This window comes from Anas platyrhynchos, chromosome 2 (genome assembly GCF_047663525.1).
Source record: "Anas platyrhynchos isolate ZD024472 breed Pekin duck chromosome 2, IASCAAS_PekinDuck_T2T, whole genome shotgun sequence".
Lineage (NCBI taxonomy): Eukaryota > Metazoa > Chordata > Aves > Anseriformes > Anatidae > Anas > Anas platyrhynchos.
The window spans coordinates 154,738,450-154,756,710 of NC_092588.1; the positions used below are offsets into that span (position 1 = coordinate 154,738,450).

At 47.1% G+C, this 18,261-nt stretch overlaps 1 protein-coding gene across 4 annotated transcripts in view; it reads right to left on the minus strand.

Annotated features, from left to right (window-relative positions):
• VILL (villin like) overlaps positions 1-17,809 on the minus strand; it is a 32,840-nt gene extending 15,031 nt beyond the window's left edge. The window contains exons 1-7 of one of the 4 annotated variants that reach the window (XM_021277400.4): positions 17,371-17,809; positions 9,023-9,131; positions 6,942-7,023; positions 5,433-5,507; positions 3,626-3,822; positions 1,721-1,829; positions 1,320-1,430 (exon numbers count right to left, since the gene is read on the minus strand). In XM_021277400.4, the coding sequence (XP_021133075.2) occupies positions 1,320-1,430; positions 1,721-1,829; positions 3,626-3,822; positions 5,433-5,507; positions 6,942-7,010 (561 nt within the window). In that variant the 5' untranslated portion in view covers positions 7,011-7,023; positions 9,023-9,131; positions 17,371-17,809. Of the gene's footprint in view, positions 1-1,319; positions 1,431-1,720; positions 1,830-3,625; positions 3,823-5,432; positions 5,508-6,941; positions 7,024-9,022; positions 9,132-16,462; positions 16,618-17,370 lie in introns of those variants that run through there. The other 3 variants (XM_021277399.4, XM_005027299.6, XM_005027297.6) reach the window with 3 other exon arrangements.
• Positions 17,810-18,261: the final 452 nt, after the last annotated feature.

Below are 18,261 nucleotides of genomic sequence, written 5' to 3' on the forward strand. Positions count from 1 at the left end.
CATCAGGGGATTAATCCCGGTCCATACAATAAATTCAGCAAGCATTGTGTCAGACCTAGAGCAATGACCGAGTACTCGTTGTCTACGCCAGATTACCACAGCTCTCCAAAGATGCTAGTGTCCGCCAGATTTTACTATTTAAAAATGGGGATTTCTCCTTTATGCCTGTTTATTAACTCAGTCTCAGAAAGATACTGCTTAGTACAGACATGCAGTAGCCACAGCGGGCATTGCTTATGTGTGACAGTACACAAGCAAGTCCAATAATCCTGAGATGTTCTGGGAGAGAGACACATGTGCTGAGGATAACGAGGCTGGATGCTATAGAGCTGTAGGACCCTGGATGCTCTGTGGTGACATTTTACATTTAAAGGTTTCAAGTATTTGAAAAACATGGATGTTTTATCTGAAAAAAGTGTGAAATGCCAAACAAATTATTTCCATCTTCCACATTTTTTTTTTTTCACTCCCGTGACTCTTACCACAACAGATTTTAAAGGGAGACATCTCTGTTAGACCTAGGAAATGACCTGTTTGATCGTCAGGCCTGAGATGAACCTGTTCTTCTAGTCTTCCCTCTGTCTTGTTCCCTTTCCTCTCTGTCTCACCCTCTGTTGGATCTTCATCTCAACCCATCATGCCCTGGACAACTGCCTTCCCTGTGAGGTCTCCCCCAACCCCAGATCATCACGTGCCATTATGTGAAGAGCAGTCCTACTCGCCTTTTAATGTGTATAATTACAACCATCAGCTTTGTTAATGACCTGTAGAAAAATCTGGCTTATTACATCTCGATATCACAGTTCCTCTATCAGTAAAATAAGGATTAATGACCTCTTTGTAAAATGCCTTTATAAATAGGGATCTGACCTATCAAAACCTGGTTCATGCATTCCTGCTTGTCTCATACTGACCAAGCTGGAATTCCCTGTGATGTAAAAAATAAATTGAAATTCAACCACTCCTGGGGTAGTTATTGCAGTTAAATCTACTGGTGCTACTGACTTTTTATTCCTACGTCACACAAACTACAGTGCACAGAGGGCTGGATGGACCTCCCCAGAGGGAGCTGGATGCCTTTCTGGAACAGTGGATATCAGTGGATGAGGAAGTAGAAGATTTACCAGGATTTTCTCTGTTCAGCTCTGTGTTCCTGGTTTTAATTAGATTCTCACTGTGCAAACACTGAGCACTGTTTCTGTCTTCACAGACACTGAGCACTGTATGTGTGTCTCTCTCTCTTTTTTTTTTCTTTTCTTTCCCACCCTGTGATCAAAAAAATACCTCTAACAAACCACAGGGCTTTTGCCTGTACTCACCCTGGATTTCTCAGCAATGTTGCAGTTGGGTCCATTCCACTGGATCAGCACTTTCCCAAGGTCCAGTAAGAACACATCGCCCTTATTGAAACTGTCCCAGGAAAGTGCTACCTGTTTGTTGTGAGGAAATGAGAAGGCTTGGTGAATAGAGGGGACAAGGAGAGCTGCAGGAGACAAGTCACAGGCATGGAGAAACTGCCCTGGGGATGTAAAAAATGGTCTGCAACGACAGGCTCATTTTTCTAGCACTGAGCCAAATGGCTTTTCTCGGGATTATACCAAACCCCAGTGAGGATGCTTGACCAGAAAAGAGCTATCGAGCAGGCAGACCTGATAGAATATGGGTGTAGGAGGGAAGGCAAGGAGAAATGATCCATAAGGAGAGGAGCTCCCGTGCTTACTTCCGTGGCTGTCACATGCTTCTTCCCCTTGACATGAAGAAGACGTTTGATGTTGTACATATTGGTCTCCACATGCTTAAATCCTGAAGCCACTCCTCCCTTCTTGTAGCTGTAGTGCAACAAGGAATAAAGAGTTAGAGTTGGTTAGAAAAAGTCCCCTCTATCCTCTGAGAACATCTCAAGCTTTTCTTGACAAGTAAAAAAAATATAGAGCTAATATCTCAAAGTCCTAAAAAAGGAGTGTCAAATGGTGCTGTGTTGCCTCACGCTACTGTTCATGGTCTCTGGTCAGACAACAGCTCCTCACAGTGACCATCCACCTTGTGTGGGTGTTGCTGTTGTGCATCCATAAATGGTCAAATAAAAAATGAGCCATGTTTTGCAGACAATATATTTTTTTTGCTATTTTTTTTTTTTTTATTCAAAATAGGTATTCTGTTTAAAGCAGCTCAGATGGAAAGTTGTTGCCATAAGCAGAACAAAATGCTATTGTAAAGGGATACAGGACACCATCTTTCTCTCAGATTTAATTTACCGATTTTGTTGTCCTTCCATCCTTGAACACACACTTTGCAATAGCTGCTGTTAGCACTGTAATTGCCTCACTACATGATGCCATCCTTCCCTCCCTCTGTAACTTTGCAAGGAAGACACAATCCCATCATGAGAGCACACAGCACCCCAGAGAAGTCCCGGAAAATTTTAACAGTTTTTTTGGACAAGTCTAACCCCTTTCCACATATCCTAGTCCATTCTAAAAATCTAACCCAATGTTCGTAATTCAGGCCTTAAAGTAACAGTTGAAGCTATCTAATTGCCATTTGTGGGAAAGAGAGGTGATTGTTGAGAGTTTTATAGCTTTGCTATGTGGAAAATAAGTCTGTTTTATTATAGCTTGGAAAAGACTGGCAAATGTGGTCAGGCTTGCGAGTGATTCACAGTGGTTTAGACTTGTTTGGCACAGTTCTGTGAATCCACAGAAGGATTCTCTGCTGATTATTCTACCTGCCAAGGTGTGGAAAGAGCCTGTTTTAATTTCTCATTCTGACTCAGACTTCCTGCTTGACCTTATGTGTGTGGTTTAGGCCAAGATGAAGTCTAACTCATACTGATTTCAGGGCCAGATAGGTTTCCAAATAGACTTCTATACCCAAATGCTTTTGAAGGTCTGAATTTTAGTCCTTCGTTGCCCTTTACTCATCTTTAAAATGAGCATAAAAGCACTCTTCTGTTTCAGAAAAGTCCTGAAGAAACTCATGAGAGGATGTAGAGAGGTACAATAACAAGATATGAAAAGTAATACAGGATAGAGTCTGAAGATGGGCTTTCATCTGGGTTTTCTTCAGCTGTTTAAAAGTGAGGAACTGCTTCACTGGCCACTTACTGCCAGCAAAGGTCCTCCTGGAGGACGTCTTTCGGAGTCACCTTCCAAAGACCCCAGAGGGAGTCATGACCACAGGTTTGGACTCAACACCACAGGGTTGGACTCAATACTATCTTTTAGACGGCTTAGTTCAGAGAGTCAATCTTTGCTTCCTCTGCAGGAAAATTACTCCCAGCGTGAGCCAAATCAACACTTCTCCTCAACGTGGCTATTAGTTTAAAGTGCTGTGGATGGATATATTAATCTAAAGTGTGCAGAGGAGAGGAAGGAAGACCTTACAGTGAACAAAAGGGAGGTTAAAAACCTTTTACAGCAAATATCTGGGAAAAGAGTCGGTAGATCAGAATGACATGGGCCCAGTCCCAATGCTTACAATTAATTTTTTCAAAATGGGAAGTTTTCCCTCTGAATTTTGAACTACCCCAGTGCTCCATTTTTGAAACGTTGATGCCTGAGACAGAGGGAAGCAGAGAAAGCTCCAGGGACCATGATGATGCTGCAAAGCCTTTCATGCTACTCACATAATGCCATTGCGGAAATAGCTTTGGAAGGTCTCAGACTCGTGTCCCTGCACTTCCCGGTGCTGCACGGGGTTTCCCCTGAGCGCAGTGTCCAGCTGGGTGACATACATGGCCGCGGCACCTTGTTCATCCTGAGTTGAATCCTTGCCAATCCAATAATGCAAATCCACAGCCGTGCCACGAGATGTTCTTTTGCTCTGGAAGAGGCGAGAAAGATGAGGGCAAAGTCCAGATATCTGGAGCAAATAATGTTGCTGGGCAAGGGGAGATGGGATGGAGCCCTTCGATGTTCCACAGGAGCTTGGCCTGGAGCCAGGGACTTAATTCAGGAGAATGGGGTTTGTGTATATATTTTACTGAAGCAGGTTGCTGTCATATATATTTTTATGACTCTTGCTATCAAAGAAAACTGAGCACCTGTGAAAGTCCAAAACTGTGTGTGTTTGACCCGTCCTACTTTTGTAGAGTTTGATATTAAAACTTAAAGGACATTTTTCTCATAAATCATTTAAATAAAAAGAGTAATATGCACTGCTATTTATTTGCCTGGAGATACTATCCTTTCTCCACTTTTCTCTTTCTCATATAGCACTATATAGTAGCACCAACTGCCTGTGAATTCCTGCTGACTTGCAAAAGAGACATAACTCCAAAGGAAGCTGAGCCTGTGTGTGCATGCTGTGATTCATCTTATTACAGAAAAACCCAATAGCCTAGAAAGAAAAGACAAGCGATCTGAGAACAGGTGTGCTTACTGTTATGTGACTTGCGCCAGTTATTTTTCAGCACCTACTGTGTTAAATCCTATCATCCATGCCTGGGAAAGATAATAAAAGCTCATTTTATAAACTCGATTTGACACTAAGTTCTGTTTATTTGCTTTGTGCAGTGATACCGCGGTGTAAAACACTAGAAGAACTTGAATAAAATACAATTCAGTTCCTCTAGGCACAGCTGATTAATTTGTGGCAAAATCACTCAGTTTAATACACTGCTATTGAAGATGATCAAAGTCCCATTGTCCTGAAGACAATTTTTGTTTGGAGAGCATCCAGTCAAGATGCAGAACGCAAAGATGAATATTTTTACCCTCTTATCTGCAGGTGGGAAGGGGAGTCGTGGATTGATTAAGGGCTTTTCTACCTGGGGAAGCTATTGCAACAAAAGCTGAGCCTGTGAGCATCAAAATCTATAGTGATTATATTCAGCCCCTTGCAAGGATGGTCTAAGCATGTCTTTGGGTGGCTGCTACCAAATCCATTCCCCAAAGCACTCAAAAGGTACCATAAAAGGATGTGCATGGTGAATTAGTGCAGGTGACTCATTGTGGATTGTTATCACAGCCTGCTTTCCCAGCCAGATGTATAGTGAATATGCATTTGGTTATCATGGAATAGTGGAGGCTTTTCTGTCTCTTGACTGATGAAGGCACACTCAGGCCCAGGAAATGGAAAATTTGAGGTTCCATCATGTGGATGTTGTTTGATGCAATGGGGCCTGGACTGCTCTTCACAGTTGAAGAGATTTGGAAGGAAGTCTGGGAGCACAGTGCAGCACATTGTCCTCCTGCAGAGCTCCAGGCACTTTGCACAACCCAACAGTAGGGTTAATTCTCAGAAGTTCCTTGTGCTTCTGGCTAGCTTGGGTACAACTGGTTGCAAGCAGTTCTGAATCTAATTTGGGAGATCTCCTAAGGGGGAGAGGGAGAAGGGCTGCAGAGCCCCTCTACTGTCCAGCATCAGCTGGAACCAAAGGAACAACGTTGAACCTGTTGCTTGTCAAAGAGATTAATGTCTGCCTTACTTACGTGCAGAATTATGTAACAGTCCCCTTCAAAAAAAGTCCCATAAGCTTTTTCAGGTACAGGAACCATCTTCATATTCTGTAAGACAACGAGCATGTGGGTCATTGATCATGAAACACCAAGGTGACAATGAGGGTTTGGAAAAGGAAGAATCAGAGCTGTGCCTGTGGGCTGGGAAAAGCCAATTCTGGGGGAAATTCCAAACATACTAAGGGGTAAGAAGGAGTAAATGAAAATGCTGCTTGCCTAGATTGACAAGTATATATATTTTTACCTCTCCTTTCCCCTTTGCAATCCTGTAGGCCTAAGGCAAGAAGGCCTAGAGGTCATGCTGAAGTGCTCCAGGGCTTGCATTTGTGGGGAACTTCCCAGGTGATTGCATACATCTCATCCTACATTTAGTTCTAGGGCACGGCTTATAATCAGTACCCATAAAATTCAAGGATAATTTTCAGAGCTTTGTTAGGATAACCACTTTGTTTGGGATTCAGAGCAACTAGCAGTGGTGATAAAAGATGGACACTGATGTGTCTTTCAACCCTCCAGACCCTTAATAGCACGTTGCTTCTGGTACAAGTGCACAATTGACCAGCTATGCCTGCCCAGCGTAGGTGGCTGTGTGTGCCACCCACTAGTACACACCAAGTTCCTGGGCTGGAACTGACTCTGTGGTTCCCTGGAATTAGAGACGTGCATTTTTTTGGTGGCCTGACTTGTTTCCCTGCATACCAACCTGACCCTCATGAACCGATATGTCTCTAATTACAGATCCTCTAGCAAACAGCTTGGTACAATGCTTTGCAGAGAAATGGAAAGGCAAAGACCCTGTGGCATTGGGACCTTGGCTGGGATTTGCAGAGGGCCACCACTGTCTGAAGACCCTTTCCTCTTCTCCCCTAGGCTGTCTATGCACCTCATTTTATGCCCCCTCTTGTTGCAGGGGAACATCCTGCAAGAACAAAGCAAAACTGAGCACAGCCTGGCTCCAAACTACAAGCAAAGACCACCCCAAGCAGAAGGTGGTTTTGCAGGCTGTAGTATCCCACCAGTCATAGTGGGAAAGCTAAGGATAAGACGGAAACAGACTCCAAAGGATTTCTTCACTGCAAAAATGTGTGCCTTCACCATGGCAGCTGCCACACTGCTGGTATAAACTAAGACTACTCATGCATAATCCCTCTTCCTGGTGAAACAAGTAATTCATTTTTAGCGTACTAAAACAGCCTTGCATTTGTTCCCCAAAAGGACTAAGAAAGACTCCAGTGCTGGAGGAACACTGTCAGACCCACCAAATTCATGTTTTGTTAGTCAATATCACCCTTGTTTTACAGAGGAGGAACAGCAAAGCACCAAGCAACAACATACTGAAAGTAGCATAGGGAGAAGCTGGGTTTCCTGTTTCCCACTGCTGTATCTTATCTGTAAGACCCTCTTTTCCTACCCAGATTACTTCAAGAATATTTTCCTTGAAACACACACAAGATATATGACATCATTGCCGTGTTGTCGTACCTCTATGCCCCATATCTGCAGTCCCAGCCTTCTCTCAATAGGTGGAAGATTTGTGTCACCGTCTGCCATCCTGCGCTCTGAGCTAAAAGGGAAAAGAAAAAGAAAAACAAAAATAATTACAGTATTGGATACATCAGTAAGTGCGTTAGTCAGATGGCTTTCTCTTACAGTCAGCGGAGGTTTAGTAGAGATAATCCTAGCTTGAAATGTCTCTGTCCCTCACCCTCTGCTGACTATGAAGAGAGTACAGCCCAACACAGATACAAATATCAACAATTAGGTGGGATGAAGTCCCATTCCCAGTGTGTATATGCTCATAGGGCTCCAACAAAGCATGGGAACACTGCCCATAAAAGCCTGCGTAGGATACCATTGATTGGCATGGGATTGCTTTTCCCCTGTTCGCATAGGTGGAAAGGATTCAGCAAGGTGTTGAACCTGACATCAGCACTGCTCTGCTCACACTGTGGCACAAGGGGTAGCAGGTCAGTTACCCCGTGTCACTGGTGGTCTAAGGAATTAAGTCCTTCCAGTTCAGGAGGAGATGCAGGTCTAAATTAAGCTATCTGCAAGGTAGGGCACCAGGCTTTCATCTCCTTTAGGGCCCAAGTGAGCCAGTGCAGTCAGCAGAGCATAGGGAGTGATTCAGCTGATGACCCAAACATCTATGTTATGCATAGCCAAGTGGCTCCCCAGGCTCTGATACCTGCAGGGCAAAGTTGTGGGGCTCAGCTACCCACACAAAGGTATCTGGGAACATTTGAGATGGTTTGAGTATCTCTGAATACCATTCTGATGGGTGAAGGTCTCCCATTCATCCTCTATCCTATCTGCCAGCTGTGAAAATAAAGAAGGACTCCCCTTAGCTATGTTCCCTGCTCCCTCTGCCTGGATGGCTGACGTTTTTGTTCAAGAAGCAACTTCTGAACCCAAGCATTTACAGGGCAGCCTCCTGAAGCAGATCGCAAGCAGTGTACATGAAAGCACTGGGTTATGTCCTAGCAGTGCTGGCTGGCCCGTGGGGGCACAGCAGGTGCCTCCAGATCCATTTATCTCAGCTGCAGTGACCACAGGACAGGCTGTGATTGTGGCGGGGCAGCACCCACATCAGCCCATCCCGTGTGAGTCAGTCCTGCTCACAAACCCAGCTTGGAGAGAAAGCATGGCTCACTGATTTCTGCATTTTGCATTCATTTGCTTTACAAGTGCCCTCAACCCTGATTTGCATTTGCTCATGACAGACTGAACTATTGTACTGTGTTAAAAAAAAAAACACCAACAACTTGATTGACTGCATTTTCTTTTCCGCCTCTGGGTGACATGGCGGCACTGCCCGTAGGCCGCGGCCTCCCCTGTGCTCCTCTGATCCTTCACAGGAAAGTGCCTACAAGAAGGAACGGTGACATTTCTGTGTGAAGCTGGCACAATACCTGAGCCACAATAAGGTGAAAAAACAAAAGAAGCCACCACACAAAGCCACAAAAGAAGCTTCTTCCGAGGAACAAAAGAACAAAGATGGGTGAGCTCATGCCAGAAGGCATGTTTATTGCCTGCATTACAAAAGCACGGGGAGATACGCTGCACTTGTCACCAGTAAGTCATTAGAAGCCATCATCCTCCTCCTGAAGAGTTTTCGCTTAATTAAGAGGACAAAATTTGCTGTTTTAAGGTTGGTCCGTCCAGATTTACCACAGCCCAGAGCCTGACTCCATGCCCAGGCAGTGGAGGGAAGCAGCTACCTCGAGGAGAGGTGCGAGCACAGCCCCAGCACCTCTCTGCTAACCAAGCAGGAGTCAGCAACACTCACTCCTTGGACATGGATGTATCTGAAGGATTGTAGAAGATTGAGTCCACGTGGCCTCACGCATCTACCAGGAGCATTCAGCAACCTTCAGCTCCCTTTCAGCTCCCTCCAAATAGCTTCCAGGCAAGAGCACAAACAGCAAGAAGAATAAAGACATTTTTCATCTGGATTCCCAGAAAGGTAATTGAGACCCACGTATATTGAAAGCCAGATCCGGGAAGATATTTCACTGTCTAAGTTGGAGCTAGACACTTTTGGGAATGCAGTCCTGACTCACCTACTGTGGAGTCTGTGGCTGCCAGGAGCTAAGGCCAGAAGCAAGGTCCCAGATCAGCTCTTTAACCAAAAGACCATCCTTTCATTTCAGAATAGCATTCAAAAAGCCCCTATCGAAGAAAAAAACAAGTGAAGAAGAAAAAACAAGCCACCTTCCTTTAGCTATCTTTTCCATTTGTTTATGTTTTTTCCATCCAGTCTAGCACCAAAACAATTGAAAGCAAAGCCAGTACAGAGGTTTGTATGTCAGGGAGCATTCGGGGGCTGAAATCTTTTAGTAAATCTGATGTTGCTCCCTGTGGAAGGCAGCAGGCGTCCTGCTCGCCTCCTAACAACAGGAAAACAGCAGCTGGCCGGCTGTGAAACACAGCTGGCGCCCTGCTTCTCCCAGCATCCCATCCTCTCCCATCTGAAAAGTTAACTCAAAGGATCCTGAGACTCCTCTGAGCTCAGAAAACCACGCTGGACAAAACCCTCCTAAAGCCAGAAATGCCTTATTGATGCCCATCGGAACATCTTTGACTCAAAATGGGGATCTTCAATCTCCTCTGCTCCTGGGGCTCCTTTTTCAGGCACCTGCATGTTAACTTTGGTCCTGTTTTTCTGGGAAATGCTGTCCCTCCCCTCCTCCTGAGTCATTTAATGGTTGAAGTGTGAAGCAGACAAGGTCAGCTGTGTCTTTGGACTTTCCAGCTTCTTCCGGCTGGTGGCCAAGTTAGAAATAATAGGAATATGACTTCTATAATCAGACAGCTCATCTCAATAAAGATTTAATGTGGGTTTTTAATCAGATGGTCCCATAATTCAACTCCTGCCCAGACACAAGATCCAGTATTAATGGAGTAAAGACTTCTCATCTGTGCTGAAAGCAGGAAGGACAGAAACTTTTCTAATTTAAAAAGAAACTTTACAAGGAGTGGGCTCACCATGGGGTTTGAACAGTGATGTACAGGTCGGTTCCTATCTCAGCCAAAATGGTTCTGCCCAGCACTAGGTGAAGTGTGGAGTGAACTGCCTCTGGGGCAGGAATTCACTGAAAAAATCTGGTTATGGAAGCTATTTGCTTCCTCCTTCACAGACACAGATTTACCTGTTAAGGGGGAAGAGAGGCACTAAAGCAGCTGTAGCTCTGTGATGTGGAGGTGAAGCGGATTAGTAGCATGCAGCTATCCAATTTCCACCTCCAGGGCCAGCTACCCTATTTTCACCATTTCCACAGATTCTTGCAGCCTCAGAAAAAGGAGACAAACTCACACCTTCAGTGCAGGCTGAGAGGAAAGAGCAGAGATCACTGCATGGCAAAGACAAATGCTGGCTCAGAGCTGCTTTGCTGGGTCATCGCTGCTTGGTTAAGATGTTATAAATGAAACTGGAAAGAGCAAATGCTTCTGCTTGGTGAGGGCAGGGGACCCAAAGACCAAACGGAGGTGGCATGCTAAGTTACAAAGCTGGTGGGTGAGGGTAGATGGGTCTCCTTCATACGTGCTCTTCTTCACATCCTGCCAAGATCAGAGCAATGCTTCTGCTTGGTAACTGATCCCCATCCCCTCTATAACCAGGGGGAAAAGCTTTGCCTTCAAGAAGGACTAGATGACTAATTAAGAGTCAAGGTCATTCCCAAGATTGGTTAATAAATAACAATTGGAGTGAAGTGCCAGCAATCACTGCTTCGTTTGGACAACCTGGTACGTGTGGAGAAAGCAGGCTTAGGAGGAGGACATTTCTTCAGGCAGACTGGAGCTGTTTGGGTGGGGAGGGAGAACAGGGGCTCAGAGGGGGGATAGGAGATGATTTCAAGCTCCCGGAGTACGTTCCGAATTAATCCTGATTTGGCTTGTCTGGATTTTGGCGGTGCACTTACTCGGCTGCAGTCACGGCAATAAAAAAACCCCAGTGAGATGACTAATGCTCTGTACAGCTTCGGGAAAATAGGAAGCAGCTGTGGCTCCAGCCCTTCCAGGCTGAAAGGCCTAATTATTGGGAATACTTGGGCTGGCATTAGATGAGGTAAAGCAGGGCTGTCCAATTGCTTACGTTGTCTGCACTATAGCTGCGTGTCTGGGCTGAAGGAGGTGTCAATTTTGTTTGCACAGAGGGCATGAATTTGCTCTTGTTTTGCCCCAAGTAATTAAAATCAGTGGGGAACTACCTATTTTCCTGTTGGAGAAGGAGAAAAAGTGGCTTTCCATCTCACATGGAAATGACTGGTGGGAGGCTCGGCCATGGAGTTCGTCTTCTCTTTGATGCCATCACATAGGCACTCGTGTAATATCCTCCTCCAACTTTTCAGCAGGAAGGCAAAATTCCTGTAATTGACAATGCCCACAAGGTATAATATCCCCAGGTACATGGGTGTGCTGGTGACAGCTCCGATCCTCTCACATAAACACAGGAGGGCTGCAGTCAGAGGGGCTGAATCTCATCACCCATGCTGGACGTGGTGATGAGGCAGAGGATGGGAGATGTGCTTTAGGGGGTGGCAAAAGAAGAAAAAAACACATCTCAGAGCACCCTCCTCCTCTAGACCCCTTGAGGTCCAGGTTCGGGAGCTCTGTGTGGCCAACATGCCAAGGAGAGGGCTCTGCACAGATGCTGACCACAGAGAGCACTTCAGCCCTCTTGGAAAGAGCTGTTGCCTGGCAGCTAAAATTACGTAAAAGAAGCCTTGAAATAAGATGCTATTTCTGATCACGGTGGGCAATTAAACATTGGAACAGCTTATTAGGGAAGCTGGCAGGCTTGGCTTTACTTAATGTCTTTGAAATGAGACGGCTAAATGGCCAGGGTGTGCTCACTGGGCTCTGATCCTCACAGCCTGGGAGCAGGAGGCCCCCGCAGGTTCTGCCCCTCCTTCATGCATGGTCCTCATGCTTCAGGGATTCACCCAGCCACCTCCATGGATCCAAAAAGATCCCCTAACCTTGCTAGAGAAACATCCAGGTAGATTACAAAAGGGGTCAGAGGGCTTTTTCAGTCTGAAGTAAGATGGATCCAAACTGGGGCTGGTGTGTTGGGCACGATGAGCTAGGATTAAGAAGAAACCTTCCCAGGGGAGGTTTGTATTCCCTTTATATTCTCTGTAAAGGATGCACAAACCTGGATCCACCTAACTAAGTTACTTCTCAGGTTCTGAATGAGCAATAAGCAGTTTTCTCTGGCTGACAGAAGATGACCAGTCTCCCCAGGACACAGCCACAATGTGAATTTCCAGGGTTCAAGAGACACAATCTCCAAACACTGTCCCAGGGCATTACCAAGATGCAGACCTTTGGCTCAGCATCTCTCTCTATAACCTGTGCTTTCACCTCCTGTCCATTTCTGATGTTTCTGCCTTACTTTGTAGCTTGCACAATCTTTCCTAGGAACTCACTGGTCCTGTGAGCCCTCACCTTTCAGCCCCTCATAAGCCACAGGCAGATGGGCTTTGCACCAATTCTCCAAAACTTACGATTGCTTAAAAGGAAGGAGCAAAAGTCATGTTTTACTGGGCAATAACCACCTTCCCAGCTGCAGCAGCCCTCAATCTGTACCTCATCTGCCTCTTCAGATTCCTTGGAGGACATCTGACTTAGGAGGGCCAGCAAACCACAGTTTATCTGCTCTGACTTTGACTAGTCTCTGCAGCTGCCTCATTTCCACCTGCCATAAATACTAGCTCAACACATTGCTCCATCCAGAAAGCCTTGCTCATCTCTCCACACCTCCCTTTATGACCTCCTTTGTTCTCTCTATTCATCTGACTGCTGGTAGCTTTCCAGCAGCCTGATCTTCAAGCAGATGGTCTTAGGAAACTGATTCGTGGGAGCAGATTTTCCCAAACTGCTGCTATTTCAGAATCCTCGTGCTAAAATGTTAACATCTATTTTCCCTGGGAAGGGTAGAAGATGCACTGTCTCTGCAAACTTCTCAACAACATAACAGCAACGTAGTGACAAGTCAATAGAAATCCATACACCAGCCACAGCCCCCGGGTCACACAGATGGAGTTTCCACGCTCATCATACTGAGCAGAGAGACAGATGCTCAGCAGAGGCTGACATGAAAAAGAAGAGCAAATTGGCTAAACACAGAGGCTGGCGGTGCTTGCCTTGGTGTCCTACCCCTGCTGCTCTTGACCGAGTGCTGTCCCATCAAGTCCTTCTTCTCCAGGCTGTCTGTGGAAGCGGCAGGCTCACCAGCAGCTCTCCGGGGAGAGGGCAGCTCTGTTAGACCCAACGCTTTCTGAAGCAGCAGCAGAGCCTGTGCTGCACTCACAGCCCAGGAAATCAGTCCCAGAGACCTGCACCGAAGTCGTTCAGTGCAAACCCACCTCTCCCCGAGGATCTGGCTGTGAGCAAGAGCAGTGGCACAAGCACAAGCAGCTTCTGGAAGCTGTAGGCAAGTGCCTTGCAGCAGCGCTGCCCCTGGTGCGGTGCCAGCTGCATTATTTTCAAATAATAAAATGCAGCTGGACCCACGCCTGCTCCAGAGGTATCCGTTCCACCCCTGGCTCCTTGTCGTGAGGTTATTGAGTCGGTAACGGTACAGAGCCATCCCCAGGGAAAGGCAGGCAAGAAGCCTGCCAATTCATGACGAACAAATCTCTCCTTTCTTTCAGCTCTTCCTGCCCTGGTGAAAGGGAGCGATCGCTGGCTCGGGACCAGCCCTGCGTCCAAAGGCAGGGCTCCATGCCACAGCGAGGGCAAAGAGATGCACGCAGAAGGAAAACAAAGCTGAGGCCATTTTAATTCCTCTTCCTGGTTCCCAGAGAAGCGGCTCGGTTAGCAGCATTGTCAGAAACTTCTTGTTCCTCACCGCCTCCAGGAAAAAAAAAAAGGTATGATCCTCTCCCACATCAGCATTTTAACAGAGCGTTGTTAAACCTAATGACCGCAGGTAAGTAAAACAAGAGCTGAGACATCAGGGAGGAGGACGTGTGTTTGGTTATGTGTACAAGAGCTTTTTGAGCCGCAGGGAACACCGGAGCTCAGATGCATGCAGGAACTGTAAGGTAGAGGCAAGGCACACAGCTAGCTGTAAGGACAGCTGGGAAGAGACCCCCAAAAGAAAGCATTTTCCCAGCTGACGCTGAAGAAAGGCCACTGTGTGGGGTTAAAAGAGCCAGGAGAAAGGCCAGGAAAGGATGGGATTCATCTACCTCCACTTGGATATCTCAATTTTAGCTGCTTGAGTCTGAGAGCTCTCCCTGGGTGTTCCCCTCCTCCTGATGTTGGGTTTAGGGGCAGATCTGGTGAACCTCAGTCAGGGGGAGCTCAGCCTACAAGGGAAGCCTCTGTGTGGAGATCCCAGTGTCCCACACCGTCCCTCACCTCTCACAGAGAGTGGGAGCTCAGCCCCCATCCTCCGTGCCCAAAACCCTGGCTTATTTCCCAGGTCTGAAGGCCCTGATCCAGGTATGTCAGCGAGAACTGAGCCCACCTACACCATCCTTTTCACAAACCAAGTCTAAAAGTTAATGTTTTTGCCTACTGCACGCAACAATTTTTTACCTATTGCAAGAATGCACACAAACATGTGCACACACATATGCATACAAGATAAGATTGAGTTTCTTCTCTTCTCTCAAGGGAACCCCAGCAGCACCCACACTGGCGTTATCCTGTAAGCTTCTCTGAAACCAGAGGGGAGTTCAGAGTGTGTCTGGCACTCATCTGGCGTGAGAAGGGAAATCCAGCCCACACAGGTCCTCAGCACGCAAGCGCGAGGAGGTTCTGCAGTCCCATCTTGCTGGAAATGAAGGCCAGCTTTGAGAGAGCAGCGTGGCAACTGCATGAAGCCGAATGAATAAAACATCCCTGCAAGTGCTGCAAAGAGCTTTAGAAAGAGTCATTCACCCGGGACCTGGTTTTGCAACCAGAGCTGCCAACAGGAGGTCTGTCTGAGCGCTGAGAGGGAAATCAGGCCTCTGAAAGATGGGATGGGTGAGATTTGCTCAGGCTCAGAGAGCTGCTGCCTAAGCTGCAGCAAAGGACAGTAATTCGGGCTCTGGCAGCCTCCCAAAGAGAAGGTGGGTACCTCGACAGCTTCAATCACCCAAAAGAGAGCACAACTTCCAGTGCCGCCCGTTTCCTATTCTGTTAGTCTGTTTTTGTAAGAGCAGTTTTAAATAAAGGGCTATCCAGCAACCTATTCTTTCATTCCAGGGCATGGCAAAAGGACATTTTTAGGTAGGAGAGGCTGGCTGCTCTGAATAGCCCATTCCACAGGAAATGCCCAGGATGGAGCAAAACCGTGCAATTTTGCATCCCCTGTGCCACATGCCTTTGACATGGATGTAAAGTAAGGACAAGTTTGAGTCTGTCCAGCACTGCCTCAGATAAGCACGAATAGGCTCAGATAAAAGACAGATAACGAGTGGTAGGATTTCTTTTTCAAGCAAAGGTTCTTGGAAATCAAGGCAACTGGAGCCTGTGCTAAAATTCAACGTTACATATAAGAGGACTCTTCAGACCGAAGGATGCCAAAGACTTGGGGACAACATTCGCCCTTTTCTGCATTCCTTTTGCACCCAAAACGCTCAATGGAAATGAATAATTGTCCAAGAGAGACCTTTTCCAGGGTTGTTTTATGTGGAAAGGGAAAGCATGGAGAGGTGTTAACGGGTCTTAGGAGCACATATCCCCTCGTGACTGTACAAGGTGTGTTTGGCTGAGGGGTGAAGAGAAGCTGAAGAGTATGCGGTAATAAAAGAGAGACAGAGCTGAGATATTTTGGGTGTGGGGTGTCCGCGTGAAAGACTTTCCTTGCACAGGTGGACACATCACACATAGCAGAGCAGCTTTTAGGGCAGACAGGAAGCCCAACCCATGGATTTGTGCCGGTCACTGAGCAAGAGTCAGGAGGCTGCAAGGAGCCCATTCCTTGAGAGTAACAAGGGCTCATTGGGGCACGTTCCTTCTCCAGGGGTGGTGCAGGTAGCACAAAGGCCTTCACAGTGCCCTGTGTTCCTCTTTGTCACACAGGGCATTTCAGAGCTCGGCATCAAAGCAGGCTGTGAGATATTTAGCTTTATCAAAACTTTCTGGTCCAACAGGCTGTGCCCAGCACAGATCCAGCCTGAAGTCACAGAGCTCATGGTGCATCTCCTTCATGTACCACACATCCCATACCTCCCTGGGGGCTCCAGGGCAGAAAAGGTAACAACCACCACACTTCAAGTCCAGAAAAACACGTGCAGGTGAGCCAGAAAGACCAAAAGACACAATGAGCATCTTCAGCATCCTTGGCCAGTCAAGAGCAGAGATTCATTGTCTCAACCTAACCAGGAGCCCCAGGACACAGGGGAAGGAAGGAGACCAGGGTGACACCACTTGTGGTCACAGTAGAAAACCTTTGCTCCCAGCTGGGGGACCTTGACAAGTGTTGCCACCAAGTCCTGCCTAGGAAATCACGGTATGAGGCTGGTGGGAAGGGAGCTGGAGGAGGAGAAGGGCAGGCTTACCTGCTAGAGGAACACAAGGAAACAGGCAGGCATGGTGAAACTCCAGCAACACGGAAGGCTGATGCCCTCTGATTGTCTAATCTCCACTTTTCAAGCTTTAATCTACCCATTTAGCCGCGGTGCGTAAAGAGCACCTGGGTGATTCACCAACTAAGTGCTACCCTGGTGGGGCCAGTTTGCCTCAGCTGTTGTAATATTTGTTTACACCTGTGCTAGGGCAGCCTTGAACAAACGCAAACCTCCCACGGATGCTAATTCATATCGGTTCTCCTTTCTGTTAAATATTTATGCTCTTAATAGACACGCCTAAGAAAAATACTGGCAAGTAAGCCTGCAGCTCAACTCCATTACAACTCAGTTTTATCTCAGAGCAATCTGCATCTCAAATGAACAAGGAGAGAAAACAATCTGTACTGGTAGAGCAAACAGCCCGGCGTTCAGCCATTAGCAGATTTATCCATTAGGCTACAGCAAGACCCATGGGTCAGGACTTCCAGCAAGTTTTTTTTGCGCTGCTCGGACCCGTAACCACATCACACGGGCTTCGGGCAAGTCCCCATGGCAGCAAGAAGCGAAACAAACTGGGTTAAAGCCAAATGCCGTTAATTGCTCGTTGGGTGAAATCAAAGCTGTTCGGTGCAGAGAGCTCAACGAGAAGCATGTGTCCTCCAAACCACGGCCGATACTCGGTGCCTACACGGTCACAGCAGCAGCACCAGGCACGGTGCAAATCTGGGGGGCTCTTTGCCTTTAGTAGAGACCCAGGCTTCCACCAGGAGAGCTTTTTAATGTTGTGAAATACTTCAATTTTTTTTTTTTTTTTCTGGCTCTCCCACCCAGCAAGAGCAGTCTTGAAACCCTTCTGGCCTTCCCACTACAAGCAGGAGGGGTGCAGAAAAGCCTCTTACCTCGCAGTGCGCCCGATATCCTCTCAGGTCTCCCTTCTCCGCACGCCCAGCACTTTCTCTCCTCTTTGGTGAGCTAGTTTCAAGGCACTTTTTGTTTGCTGTTCTGCTACCTTGTCAGCTAGGGAACGGCAGTGCTCGGTAATTCAATCCCCTACTTAGCTGCAGACACTCCTACTGGCGGATCACACCCATTCCCCCGCGCACCGAGGGACAAAGACGGAGCCAGTACGAGAGAGTTTCAACCAACTCGCTGTTTGCATCAAACATCCACCAGCGCTGCACTCGCCCAGTGCTAATGGTTAAGTGCTGTTTTAATTAGAAACCTGTTTTGTCCAGATTTAAAGGGCAGGAGTTGGTTTTCCTCCCTTTTTCTCTGTCTCAGCTGCGCAGAGCCAGGCGCGGTGCTGCTCCGTGCCACATCAACACTTGGGCCCCAGCGTCCCAGCTCCTGTTCCTGGCTCTGATTGTCCCAAATTTTGGGAGCCAGCTGCCGAAACGGTCTGAGGGAGAGGTGCTGTGGGCAGAAAACCTGCACGATCTCCCGTGGTGTAGCCCTGGGGGTGAGGTTTGCTGTAAGGATTAAAGGCTGAAACGGGCATGTGACAGAGCACCGGAGCGTGCAGCCAACCTGCCCTCCCGGGAGAAAATAATGATAAACCAGAAAATCCCTGCAAAGCTGGCACTGTTTGCTGCAGAAAGCTCTCCTCTTCACTGGGGAAGCCTGTAGCTGGTGGTTCAGACGTAGCGTGAGATAACAGATAGGTGGGCTGCATGCCCACCTCCCTGACAGAAGGGATATATCAGAAATGGGATGGGTTTCGCCCTTGTGATGCTCTTGGCAACACACGTGTGGACACATGTCGTGATATGGTGGATCATTGTTAAGAAAAA